Source organism: Rhea americana, unplaced genomic scaffold (assembly GCF_003343005.1).
Source record: "Rhea americana isolate MKP2758 unplaced genomic scaffold, rheAme1 scaffold_118, whole genome shotgun sequence".
In the NCBI taxonomy this organism is placed as follows: Eukaryota; Metazoa; Chordata; class Aves; order Rheiformes; family Rheidae; genus Rhea; species Rhea americana.
In genome coordinates, this window is record NW_028185239.1 from 2,819,635 (window position 1) to 2,833,294 (window position 13,660).

At 35.9% G+C, this 13,660-nt stretch overlaps 1 protein-coding gene across 28 annotated transcripts in view; it reads left to right on the top strand.

Moving 5' to 3' along the window:
- The window catches only part of ABI3BP (ABI family member 3 binding protein), a 167,813-nt gene that overhangs the window by 70,021 nt on the left and 84,132 nt on the right, over positions 1-13,660 (top strand). For 24 of the 28 annotated variants that reach the window (XM_085319502.1, XM_085319567.1, XM_085319544.1 and 21 more), the window contains 4 exons: positions 5,008-5,082; positions 11,071-11,145; positions 12,948-13,013; positions 13,569-13,655. In XM_085319502.1, coding sequence (XP_085175628.1) covers positions 5,008-5,082; positions 11,071-11,145; positions 12,948-13,013; positions 13,569-13,655 — 303 coding nt within the window. The remainder of the gene's footprint in view (positions 1-5,007; positions 5,083-11,070; positions 11,146-12,947; positions 13,014-13,568; positions 13,656-13,660) is intronic. The other 4 variants (XM_085319509.1, XM_085319677.1, XM_085319687.1 and 1 more) reach the window with 4 other exon arrangements.

A 13,660-nucleotide genomic window follows, 5' to 3' on the forward strand; every position in this document is an offset into this window, starting at 1 on the left:
TTTTTTTTGATGCTGAAAAGTTTACTACTGTTTCCATATTGATGATTTGAGTTATTTTTTCCTTACAGTCTACATGTGGGTTACTCTGTATGATAGTTCTATAATGTTCTATAAAGTTCTATAATGGCATCCTTTTAATTCCTGGGGTCAGGCATAACATAGGTTCAAAGCAAAATTGCAGCTAGTGTAGAGAATAATAATAGTTCAGTATTAAGCAAGTGAATTCATCGAAAAAGATTAAAGTTTTGTGGGGCGAAAGACTATTGGAAGAATTGCAGTCAAGCAGGATATGGTACTTTTTGATGGTGAGGTTTTATCCTCCTTTTCTCCTTTCTCCCTTCCTCCCTTTTGTCTCTCCCTCATCTCTCTCACTCCTGTTGTTTAAAGGAATTGTTCAGTATGCCTACACACCTTCCTGTTTGTTTTTTTTTCCTCCATACATTGGCTTAAAAACAGAAAGTAAACATATGTCTGTCCAGACCTTTCTAGCGAAGCTTTACTGTGGACTACAGATGTTGCTGTTGCTACGTAGGTTGCTGTTTCTTCTGAGACTTTTGGCATGTGAGGATGCTTAGTTTTCTTAGGCATTCCTTGAACACAAACAAGTATGTGCATGAGAGATTAGGGCACTGGGGAAAGGGGAGGAGGAGGCGATGAGGAAAGGAAGCAATTCATTGGACAGAACTTTATGTTGAGTAATAAAGCTGTAGTTTAAGTTCTCTGCTGTAGAACCTATTGGCCCTTGGCAGCCCAACACAGTTTTCAGGATTTCAGTTTTGCTGAACCATAATATAAACAATCCTACTCCTAGGCAATGACTTAAAATCAAGTTAGTCCATTCTATTAGGTTGGATAACTGGGACCAAATCTGATGTGAACAAGAACTGGCTGAAACTGGAAAGCTACATAGAGCTAAGTGACTTAATGAAGTGATACAGAGAGGCATTCATGTCCTGAATTTGCTGTCCTTCTCCTAGACTTTATAAAGAATTGTTATCTTCATGAAAATATGAAGTGTAAGTCGTGGGTCTCTTTTTTCAGGTGCTATTTAAGGCAAATATATGTGCAATTATATGTGCAATTATATACATCAATTTTCAATTTTCAATCCCTTTATAAAATCTTTCGCGTGTGGGAAAGGAAGGTAACATCTTCAGCCAAGTAGTAAGTGAGAATATTTAAAATGTTCAGAAAAAAAAATATATAATTTGTAAAATCATTTTCTATCCTAAGGACAACCACAAAACAATACAAGGTGAAATTTCACTTATTTCTCCAAATCTTCTTCATTAATTTATTTATATGAAGTTGCTTATCAGGTTTATATACATTTTTTTCTACAGCTAGAGATACTACTGAATTGGAAATATCCATGCCTGTAATTACCACAGGACCTCATTTCTTAGAAGCGGCAATGGGTAAAACTGATAAGTTGACTTTCTTCAGTTAAACATTTTCTTTCTTTGTCTTGTCCTCACTGCTGTCTTTGGAACATTTTCCCTTCCTTTAGTTGTCACCATACTGGTAATTCATACTGTTCCTTGTAATCATTAACTAGATTATCAACTCTATTTGTCATAGATCTTTATAGGTGGTTTTGTGTGTGTGTGTGGGGGGGTGAGTTGGTATCTGTTTATTGGTTGTGGATTTTTTTTTTTAATAGTGCTGAGTTTCCCAGCTGTGGACTTGCCTCAGGTTTTTTCAAGTCCTAAGAGAAGTTAACTATGGGAGGGAATGAAGAGCTTAACATATATCTCTGTATACTAATCAGCTGAAAAGGTTGATTTGCCTGGCTTTATATTGGCTGGCTCACTACTGTCTCCTAGATCAAGAAGTTGTTTTTTTACTCTCTGCAACTGTTAATACATGCACTTAAATTTTTAAGGAGTAAAAATTCTCTTTAGTATGTGTGATTAAATCACATCATTTCCACATTGAATTGCATAGCGGCCTAACATTTCATGGGACATAATCATTCTTAGCTTAATGCAACTTTTGTCTAATCAGTCCTGTGCTGTCCACAGTAGCTCTGAGGTAAATAAGCATTTTAACACAAGATTATTTTTTCACATTTAGATGAAATGAAGCCCCTTTCTTCAAGATCCAAACCATCTAGCTTTCCAGAGATGCTGCCACTCTCAGCTGGTAATATCTCTCTTCACTGTAGTTCTTCTGACATCAAGGCAGTCTCTCAAAAGACATAGCAATGCTTTAGTAAACATAGGGTTTATTTTGACTTACCCTGTACAAAAATCTAACTAGAATGAATGAATGACTGGTTCAAACCAGTGCAACATTTGAGAAATTTGGAATTAAATGTTAGAATGATACAATGAAAGTAGTTTTTCTTATGCTCATAGTAATTTGCTAGCTCGTCCTATAGGGTTATGTCCTTCATTTCTCTGGTATAACTAGAATGATATACCTAGGCCTGTTAACTACTATTTGACACATTTGGATAAGGTGCTAAGTGTCACATCTGTTTCTCTTGTACATTGGATGAAAAAATTGTCGTGAGGTGATAAGAGCTTTACCTGCTGTTTTTAAGAGTATTGTGCTAGCTTTTAAGGATGGGAAAAAACACAAATACTGATTTGTCAGTGACTCATTGGATGTTCTTAGCAAACATGCATATAGGAGGGGCCTAAACTGAGGGGTTTCAGTTTACAAAGGCTGGGAATAGGCAGCTATCCCAAATAAATTACTAGGCACTGTTCATTATTATCACCAGCTCCATCATCTTAGTGCAGGTTTGGCAAGTTTCACCAGCAATGTTGTCACCTTTCTTGGAACTAGAGTCATGCCCCACTGTGTTAGCAAACAGGTGCAGTAAGAATGAGTACGCAAAAAACAGATTTTCCCACTGCTTTATGTCTTGGGTTGTGTGTTTTCCCCATGCAAAAATAAAATAAAAGAATAAAGTACCAGTAAGTCAAATTAGTGACATGATTTGTTCTTTAGTGTACAGTGAGATGAGTGACTCTACAAGTCTAAGTGGCTGAAACTTGTGCTACAATTTTACGTTAAAGTTGCAGTTATTTACTTATAAGAATTTCTCTGTAGAATTTTCCTGCTCTATTAGTGCCAGACATGTAAGCTTTCTGACCCACAGAACTGAGGTTTTGGGAGATTCTAGGCGAGAGTAAGGCCTGATGTAGTCCATCCTTTATGATCATCATTGTAATAACAAAGAGTATCCCCTGTAACAAAGTGATAGGATTTGTAAGGAGAGTTGGCGTTATGATTAAATATTGATAGGGTGATACACAGTTTATCTCGTGATGATAAAAGAAGGAAGAGTTGAGCATTTGTACTTGCTTGTGATTAAGAGAGGTCCCTACCACCTCTCCCCTTGAATTCTAAACCCAGAAGAGGGGTCCTTTGGCTGCAGTGATCTCTCTGCAAAGGCTGCTTGCGTCTTTCAACAAGACATAAGGAACGCTTTGGCAGAGTAGCCATTTGGCCATTTTGCTGCAGCTGGAGAGCCATTTAATTCCTGAGTCTCCAAGAATATCATGCTAGTTACAAGCATGGCAAGACAGCTGATAGCTGCTTTGGTCGGTGGCTCATGAGCCACTGCCAGAAAAAGGCACGTCTTGGTGCTAAATCTGGACTTCTGGGGTGCTGTAAACCGGTGCTGCAAGTTGCTGCCTGCAAGTCTGGCGGCAAGTCTGCTGCTGTCTCAAGATGATTTCCGTGTCTGACCGTAGCAACGCGGAGACCGGGCCTGGAATCGCCCTCAACTGCTTCACAGGAGACGGCAAGGACTGTGATGGGTTAGTAGCCTGTGATTCCCTTCCTGCTTTTGGTTACTGTGGCAACGCCTTTCTGTTCAGAGATGAGCCCGCTCCAACGTTTTGAATCTCTCTTGTGACAATGCTAAAAAGTGGATCCGTGATGAGGTTGGTTTCTTCTGCCTCGTTATTAGAAGCTGGTCCGTTTGTAAGCTTTGAGGTCGCTTTGTGGGGCTTGTCCCCGCTGCTGGCCTTGTCCAGTTTGGGGCTTACTCTGTGTGGGGCTACCTAGGCCAGGTGAAAAACAGCGCTGAGCTCCAGGGACAGCAAATGTGTCCCTGTGACAGCAAAGCCTGCCCCAAGCAGGGCCACGTCTGCTTGTTTGTAGCTATGTCTTGATGTGGTGCCTGTGGCGACCGCAGGCTCCCTGAGGACCTGAAGGTGTTTTTTGTGTTTGATCTTAGCTACTCGGAGCCCAAGGCTGAAGTCCACCTCTCCTCCCTCCCTGACAACAGTGCAGCAAACAGTGGAGGGTAACTAGCATCCAACCTTCCTTTGCCATTTTCTGTTCTCTCCGTCCGTCAGTCCCCTTCTGCACCCTCCCTTCCTCGCTGCCCCCCACCCCAGTCACTCGGCATCGCTGTCGTCTGCTGAGGAGAGTGGCAAGAGTAGTTGGTGCACCTTGGTTTGCAGCTACACCTGCCAGGCTTGTGATGTGACTCTGTTGTTTGAGCCTGTGTGCTTTCCCTTGCTCGACAGGCATTTTCTGCAGGGATGGACCAACAACTATTGTCTAGATTTTTTTTTCATTCTTCTGTTTTTTTTTCCCACTCATTTTTTTTTCATTCTTGTGTTTTCTGTAACTTTTTTTTTTTTTTTTTTTTTTTTTTTTTTTTTTTTTTTTTTTTTTTTTTTTTTTTTTTTTTTTTTTTTTTTTTTTTTTGAGAATTGTCATCTTCTAAATCTACTTTCTATTGACTTCCCTTTGCTAGGTATTTTTCAGCTTTTTCTATCTTACGTTTTTACTAACCTAATGGGATTTTCTTTCCATGATACTTGAGACATTTCCATTTGGCATCCTATGTACACGTTTTTATGTATAATAGCACATAAACCTCTTTCATTTTTAGATTCTGCATATTTAGCAGAGGTGTTTTTGCATTCCTACGATTCTTTGTTATTGGGGTAGTAAACCACTCGATCCATGGCTGTACATCCATACTGTGATGGTTCATATGTCTTTTAAATAATACAGTACAATTTTTTTTTTCAGCTTCACCTGATTTTCTTCACGTTACTTCTACTTTCCAAACCTCTGCATCTGCAGAAATGTCAGAAACAGAGACTGGTAAATGATACTTGTTTTATTTCCTGTCTGTGAAATTTCTTGGTATTGAAATAGCATTGTTTCAGTGTTCCTTATTTCTTCTGGCTTCATAATACTACCTGTGCAATGGCATTTCATTTGTTTTTACATTAATTTTAATACTTTCCAGTGTCTAGCAGTTTTAGCCTCAATTGGATGATCCTGATACGGTCTGCCTGTATTAGAGTAGTGTCTTATTAGTGAGTAAGGGGAAGGCAGAATTCAATAGCTGAATGGCAGTTGTACAGCTTGATAAAGGTAGGGTTTTCAGGATAGTGATCATCTTTTGGAAAGTGTTTAGTCTCTAAGTAGTAGGTGGTTTTTAACAGAGATTTGTTAGTTGATTATTTGTTTTCTGTTGTAATTTCTTGAAGTATTTTCTAGAGGAAACAATGTTGTGAAAGACTATATAGTATTTTGGTATTAATAAATTATTTTTACAATTACTTTGTTTACTCATTTATTGTTTCTCTCCGTGTATGTATGTTTTTTTGTTAATTTGTTTTTTGTTTTAAAGCAGAAATGTGCGTTGGTATATAGGCGTGGGATGCTGCCCAAAATCTGGTTATGAATAGTCAGATAGAGGACTGCTATGAGGTTCTTGGCTGTGTTGCTGTGAGTGACAGTTTAAGCAAGTGAGATGTTGTTACATTATTGTATCAATCCTTCTCTTTCTGCTGACCAGCTTTAGAATCCAGTAGCTTGATTATTTATCATAGCATGTTGAGACAACAAAGCGTAAAACTCCCCCCAGCTTCTGAGTAAAAACCTAATTGGAGCTACAGTGATTTCACAAAGGCTCGCTCTTTCTATTTCCATTTCCATCATGTTTCTCATTACAATAGAAGGAGGAGGCCGAATCTTGGGTTTATTTACATGTTTCCCCATCAGCTACAAATACTGTTGAATTGAAAACATCTTTGCTTCTGGTTTCCAAAGAACCTAGGTTATCAGGAGCTGGTATGGGTAGCAATGAGTAGTTCACATTCTTTTTATTTTGTTGGTCTTGCAGAATTTTGGAAGAAGTAGAGCAGTGGAGAGTCTGGGTTTCTTTTCATCACTTATCATTGAAGTCTCTAGGAAGCTTGCCTTATCTTTTTTTTTTCTGTTATTCTTTCATGCTGTTTTTCATCATCCTTTGCTATCACATCCATATACTCTATTTTGGAGAATACAATATGTAGTTTATTTTTGATTGCTGCAGTTGTTCCTTTTGATAGTTCATTTTATTTGTGTTTGGAGCTTTATTTATTTAGTCTACCAGGACTTACTCTGGAATAACTGGAGAACTACAGAGAATAAAATTTTGACTTGATAAGGCTATCATTCATGAAGTTTTCAATACTGCATTTAGCACTGTATTAAAATTAATATATTATGATTAGTTTTTCATTGTTTACAAGAGCATTCTTCAATATTATAAAGACAATGAGCATTAACTTACTTATAAGCACTTAGTGCTATATAACACATATCAAAGAGATAAGTTCAAAGAAATAGGTATCAAAGAGAGAGGTTCTTAAGACCTGATTGAAACATCCTGATAGAATAGTTAACCATCCACAAATTATATGGAAAACAGAGGACTGTATTCAGCATTTACCAAACATACAGACACAATATTGGTAGTCTTGGGAAGGATTTGGTCTTTAAATGCCTAGGTTCAAAAATGCTAGGCAGTATAAGCTGTTAAATATCTCGAGAGTAGTAAGTATATGTTTCTCTGATCTTGGTGTTTAAAGTAGAATATAAATCTCAAATAATGTAGAATGAATTCAAGCCTAGTTTAGCCACTTGTTTGCACTCCTTTACACTTTTGTACTCGAATTATTTGTGCAGAATTAGTAGAAGAGGTTGTTGAATTGCTTTGAAATCTGTTTGGTTATCTACTGTGTACAGGGATGAGTAGCTAGTTACACTACAAAGCAGCAGTGTATCAGACCTTGAAGTCTTTCTCTTTCAGAACAGCTGTATACTTTTTGATCCTTTCAAGTAATACATTGCAGCTCAGTGCTGATAATTTTTATTTTTATAATTCTGTAACATACTAAATGGAAAGCTGTTTGCATTTGTTGTTGTGTTGCTTGAATGCAATGTCGTAAATGTAGCCACAGAAAATGTGACTTAATTAGCAATGTATTTGAGGGGCAGTGTGATCTAAAATCCTAACAAAAGAAAATGAAGCATTTCTCACAGCAACTGCTCAAGAGTCCTTGAAAGTTGTTATGTCTCCCTGTAGTAAAATTGAATTGGGAAAATGGTCATAGACAATTTTTGGTTTCAGGGGTTAGCTTATCACAGTATACATTTAAAGTTCTTTTTTTTTCTCTCCCTATTCCTATTGTTAAATTTTGTTCAGTGTTCTTTTAGTTTCTCATATCAGATAAATTTTGAAAAGTCTTAACTTTTGTCTATGACAAAATTCACGCTGAATACAAACATGATGCAGCTGTGTTAGTACTCATGAATGATACTGGTGGTTGTCCTGCCTCTGCATTTTGTTTCCTTTCAAATTGAGAACTCTATTTGGCTTGAGGTCATTTCAGGAAAATAAAAATAAGTGAGTGGCTGCACATTGAAATGATCTGACTGTTCATTTGTTAGAAAACTTTGAGCAATGAGTCATGTGTGGCTTTACTGCTGTCTTTGACATGTTATCTCAGAACTAGCATAGCATTCCCCCTTATTGTAAGGCATCAGGCTATCTAGATTTCTTATTATTTGTCCTTTGACTTTATGCAGTCCTGAGTGTTCCTAGCATCAAGAGCACCTATATTACCAATTCCTGCTCTTCAACTGTTTATATACCGCTGTTTCTAACAGTAAGGGTAGTTTTAGTGATCTGATACAATCTGTTTCTTAGCATTTGTGTTTTCATTAAAATACTATCACAAAAGCTTAAATGCATTTTAAAGTTATTTTGCTCCCCAAAGGATGGCCTATCTTAATATTATTACTTGTATCAAATTGATTTTGTGACAGTTGAGGGAAAATAAGATCCCTTGATGTGGCATGAATTTATTAAGTATCATTAGGAAAGATGATGCTATGTTTAATATCTCATCTTCTGGAATTAGCTTCCCTCAATGTCTTAAACTTTTCTTGTTTGGTATTAGATATCCAGAAATCAACTCCAGAATCCATGGCTTTGTGCTTTATGCCAACTACAAGCACAGTACTGGGAAAATAGAATAGATTCCATAAATATTTCCATCTCTTTTGCATTGCTTTTCATCTGGCAGAGACTTGCTTAAATGTATTGGCTGCCAAATGTATGCAGCAGGCTCTTTATTAAACCTTTTGTATCAGCCACTTCTGTATAACTTGTCATACAGTTGCTACAACTATATATAGGCATATATTGCCAGTAATCTGTTTAGTTTTGTTAAATGACAATTCTAAATCCAAAGATTTAGACATAAGAAATTTCTTACAGTAAAAAAGTAAAGAGATTTAAAATCCTGTAGCAACTATATTGTAAAATACCTCAGTCCTTTTTTTAATGATGCATTGTACTACAGCTGAGCAGGTTAACTGCTGTCTTGCCTGCCTTTGTATCATCTTGAACTGCACAATTTCTGCTGAATATTGTGTTATCCCTTTAGATTTGTGGTTCCATGTTATTCTAACCTTAAATTCTCTTCTTAATTTTTTATGAAACACAATGGACTTCATCAAGATTTCCAACAATATCTGAAAAACACATCTGAAAAATCTAGTGTTCCTTAAATGCCAGTACACTCAATTAGTAATGATGTTTCTTGAAAATTCAGCCATCATTGCCCTTATAAGTTCTGTTAAAAGTGATTCTTAATTTTTATTACATCAATACTTTAGAAAGAATGCATAAAGAAAATCACAACAATCAAATTTTGTACTAGGGAAGGTTATAGCAGGTCATCTGGGATAGAGGAGAAACCACAGAAATAACGTTACTAGATTTTTTAATGTTTCACAAGTCATTTTCATAAACCAGAGAGCATGATATGGATGCAAATACTGAAAGAAGAGTGTGATATGATAGTAGTTGTAAATAGTTTACTGTCAAAATGCAAAGATATATTAAATTCAATTTTGTAGAGAGTAGTTGTAGGTCTAGTATTAGGCAATAGTTTTGTTAATGACCTAGATGATAGAATGGAATTGATGCTTGTTAAATTGATAAATAGCACCAAGCTGGAAGACATGCTATCATGTAGAGAATAGGATGCTCTTTCTCTAGAGCAATTATTTTGCCTATGCAAGAGTAATCAGTTGTATGAGTGCATGATGGAGAACTATTATTTTTCAGGAAAGAAACTTTTTGTTATAGCGAATCAAAAGCCTAGAACATGAGTCAGTATCATTGTACTATTGCCAGAAAAGGAAACACCGTACCAAATGTAACAGCAGAAAAACAATCTGCCAGGTACATGAAGAAATCCTTCTGCTCTACTAAACTTTTAGAAAGCTTCAGATTACTGTGTCCACTTTCTGAGTTTTGTGCTCCAAAAACCCATTGCAGACTCATTGGAGAGGTTCAGAAGATACCAGCAAAAGTGATTAGAAGTCTAGAAGGTGCAGTGTATGAGAGATCGAGTGAACTGTTGTACCTTAGCCTGCATAAAACAAAACTGAAGGGCATCAGTCTGCAGATACATCTCAGATGTTAATAGTGCTGAACTGAAAATGTTTGCTCCTGCAAGTTTTAGGATATCATAATTGTTACAAAAAACAATGAATGGGTAATGATGACATACTCACTTTTTTTCCTTTAGTTAAACTATTATGTTTTTTTTCTTCACTTAAAGATAATTTTGGGAGCTGTTCCTGACTTCATTCTTCAGCTATAATTCATAAAGTTTGTTGTCACCAAATATAATTACTACCACTCTGTGTTATTGCTAGAAGATGTTATCTATGGGAATATCATTCTGATAGCTTCAGAAGGCTACCCATTTAACAAGTGCTTCATAAAAGCACTTGCCTGGCTGCTTTTTCTCACAGCCAAAATAGCTGAAACTCTGATCATCTCATACAACATAAAGGTAGTGGTTAGTGTCTCTAAACTGAGTAATTTCTTATCATTTGTTACTAGCAAATACTCAATTTTAAATCTCTGAAACCCTTTTAAGTTTTCATGTTATATATCTCACTCCTCACCTTGTTACTCTTCTTACACTCCTGTAGCTTCACGGAGAGATGTAAAAGTTTATTCTGGTCATTTGCATGTGTAGATACACACAAATGAGTGTGTGTATATGTGTGTATATGCCTAAATATGGACGACTTGACTATGCTCAAGAAAGTATTTTGATACCCCATGTGTTAAGACTGTCTGCCTCAGTATCTCAGGACTGTATTTTGTTAGCTGTGTTTTAGCTATTAGCTTCCCAGAGGCCAGTTGTGAAGTCAACATCTCTTTTCTACCTGGAAAGCAGAGATTCAGTAATAGTTAATTTTATATATATAAATATATACATTATAGTTTCTATTGCCTTCTCATCACTGCACTGGATGGTAGTAGGATTAGAAGTCAGTATCTTTAAACAAAACGTGTGTTATATTTTCTGTGTAATACTTTCATGTCAATTGTTCCTTTTCATTAGTAAGTACAAAGGAGTCTGTTCAGACTGAATGACTGAGGGACATACTATTGTATATTATTATTATCTGTTTTGTGTAGGTTTAGTTCTTATTCAAGAGTTTTCTATCTATAAACTCTTCTGAAGGATGAGGATTCTGTGTCCTGGATATTTAGGAGACATAAAAATGCCAGATCTGATTTAACTTGTGTTATATCTGTGCTGTAGGAAACATCAGCTTGGTTGTTCGTTTGTCAGTTAACCCACAGCTGACTTTCAGTTCATTTCTTGATTTTATTTGCGTCAGTGTTTCCTTTTTGAAGCACAGCTTCTGCCAACTTGGTTATACAATTTTTTAGTGGCTCTGATGTTGCTGCAACTTCTTAAACTCAGATTCTCTTTTCAGCTGCTGATGAAACACAGCCAGTTTCTTCAAGATCTACAACATCTGGTATTCCAGAAATGGCATCAACAAAACTTGGTAATGACATTTCTTGAAAAAGTAATTTTATTACTGTTAAGAATTCTCACAAGAAATGTCCTTACGAATTTGGTTGTATTGTTAGTTTTTTTTTTTTTTTTTTTTTTTTTAATAATGGAGTTAAGATAATTACAGGAAGAAGGTGGTATATTTACTGTTGCATTTGGGATAATATGAAAATGGTAGTCTTCTAGAATTGTGGCACATAGAGAATAATGAAGTATTATAGTTGTTATTTCTTACCTCTTTGGTAATTTCATATTACATATAAAATTATCTGGAAGTTTTTAAGGACATAGATGGTCTAAATTATCATTGTATATTTGTACTTTTGACTGAACATGAATTTGCTCATTCTATACTTACTGATTTACATCCATAACTACTGCTGCACCAATTGAACTGTCCTGATTTGCATAAGTGCTATATCACAGATCCCCTGAAATCAGTGTAACTACCAGCAGTCAGCAATGGACAGTTATTCTAAATAAATGAGTATATAACAGTATTTCTGTCACACTTATTACTCTATTTCTGAAGTGCAATTTCACTAAGATATTTTACTTCAAAACTATAATTACAACAGTTACTTATTGTGAGCAAGTGTGATTTGACAGGTTTAAGGTGCATGCGTTTTGTTTCCTTACAATAACTGTTCAAATACCTTTGCAACCTGTTATATTTGACTCAAGTAAAGTGGAACAGAGTAAGTTATAATGATGTTTTCTCAAAATCTAATATAATAAATTCTCAGATAAATACCATATGTTCTTTTTAATTGCTCCTGAAACAGTTGTTCTGCATATTTTAGGATGTATTTGGAAGCCTGTCAACGCTTTGTCTTTTATAGAACTCAGATTAGGCACATACACAGTGTGTTTGGGTTAATGTTAACGATCTTTCTCTGTGTGAATTGAATGTTCTTATTTCTTTCTAAAGCTGAAAATGTGGAATTTTGTGCTATTTCAAATTGATCCTTTCAGCTGTACTGTGAATGTTCGTTTGTTAGGGTTTTTTCCAACGTCGACTGTATTGGATGTCCTTTCCAATCTAAATTATGCTATGATTATTATATTCTGTGACACTGCTTTAGGTTAATAGAACATGCTTTTGTTATGCTCTGAACCATTCTCTTATGATTTTTAAAAAAGTAGGCTAGCTTTAATGTACATCCCACATTTGGTCAGATTACTTATAAGCAAAATGGTGAAGTTTCTAACTTTAATGTTTAGTAATGAGCTTGTGTCTACGTACAGAAGAGCACTTGCAACTTCAGCCGTTATTTTACTCTGTGTCTTTGCCTAAGGAATGCGTTTAGGAGCTTTTTTCTGTGCCAGACATATAGATTTTCCAACTTATGTGCATAAAATGATGTTTTTAGGAGAAATGAAGCACTGATTCATCACTTTATGCCTAATTTCAAATAGGAAGATATGCTGTATGAAAATAATGTTAAGTATTTGCAACCTCTTATTAAAAGACTTTTCTTGAACTTCTAAACCAGAGTGTATGGGGAAAGAGGGTGGCTGTCGCTTGTTGCTATTGACTAGAATTTAATAATCAGATGTAGATAGGTGGCTTTGTAATGAATGCTTCAAAATTAGGTGCTATATATCACCCTACCCACCTAAAGAAGGCAGAGAACAGATTACGATGTCACAAATATGACTTAGAAATGTGTATACAAGAAGTATAAAATAAATATACATGTTCCAGCTCTGCTAACAAAGGGCCAAAGATCACTTCATCTAAAGACTAATAGTCACTCACTGTTTCAAGACTGTTTTCATATTTGATTTTAGCTACCCAGGAACCAGTCCTGAAATCTACATCTTTTCCCTCCATGGAAACCAGAGGGACAGTAATGGGTAAATAGCATATAATTCCGTTAGCTTTTCCATGCCTTGCCATCACTTCTGTTTGCTGTGGATAGTGCTAAGATTCATTCAAACATATTAAATAACATAAAAGCCAAGTCTGGCTTTTTTTTTTTTTTTTTTTTTTTTTTTTTTTTTTTTTTTTTTTTTTTTTTTTTTNGGGTCAGCCTTTGCTATGTAATCATAGCTGAAAAATAATTTACCATACTGACTAAATAGCAAGCTGCAAAAAGACCTGTACCAGCATACATTGCTCCTATTTATTTCCATAGTTACAATCTTATTTCAAAGAACAAATGCTAAATTTTTTTAATTAGTCCAGTGAGAAGAATTCTACCTCACAGGAGAAAGCAGAATTTTGCTATCACTCTGCTTCACCTCACATCAGCTTCAGTGTTTCTATAACACCTCATTTCACAGCTGATCTTCAAGGCTGCTGACATCTTGCTTGATCTCACATTGGTGTTGCCTTGAACTGCGCACCGCTGCTATCCAAATATTGTGCTAACTTGGTGGCTCTAAAGTCCCTTTTTATTTTAACCCCAGATTTTCTTTCAGCTTTTGATGAAAAGCAGCCTGTTTCTTCAAGATCTGAAACATCTAGCATCCAAGAAATGCCATCAGCTGTACCTGGTAAT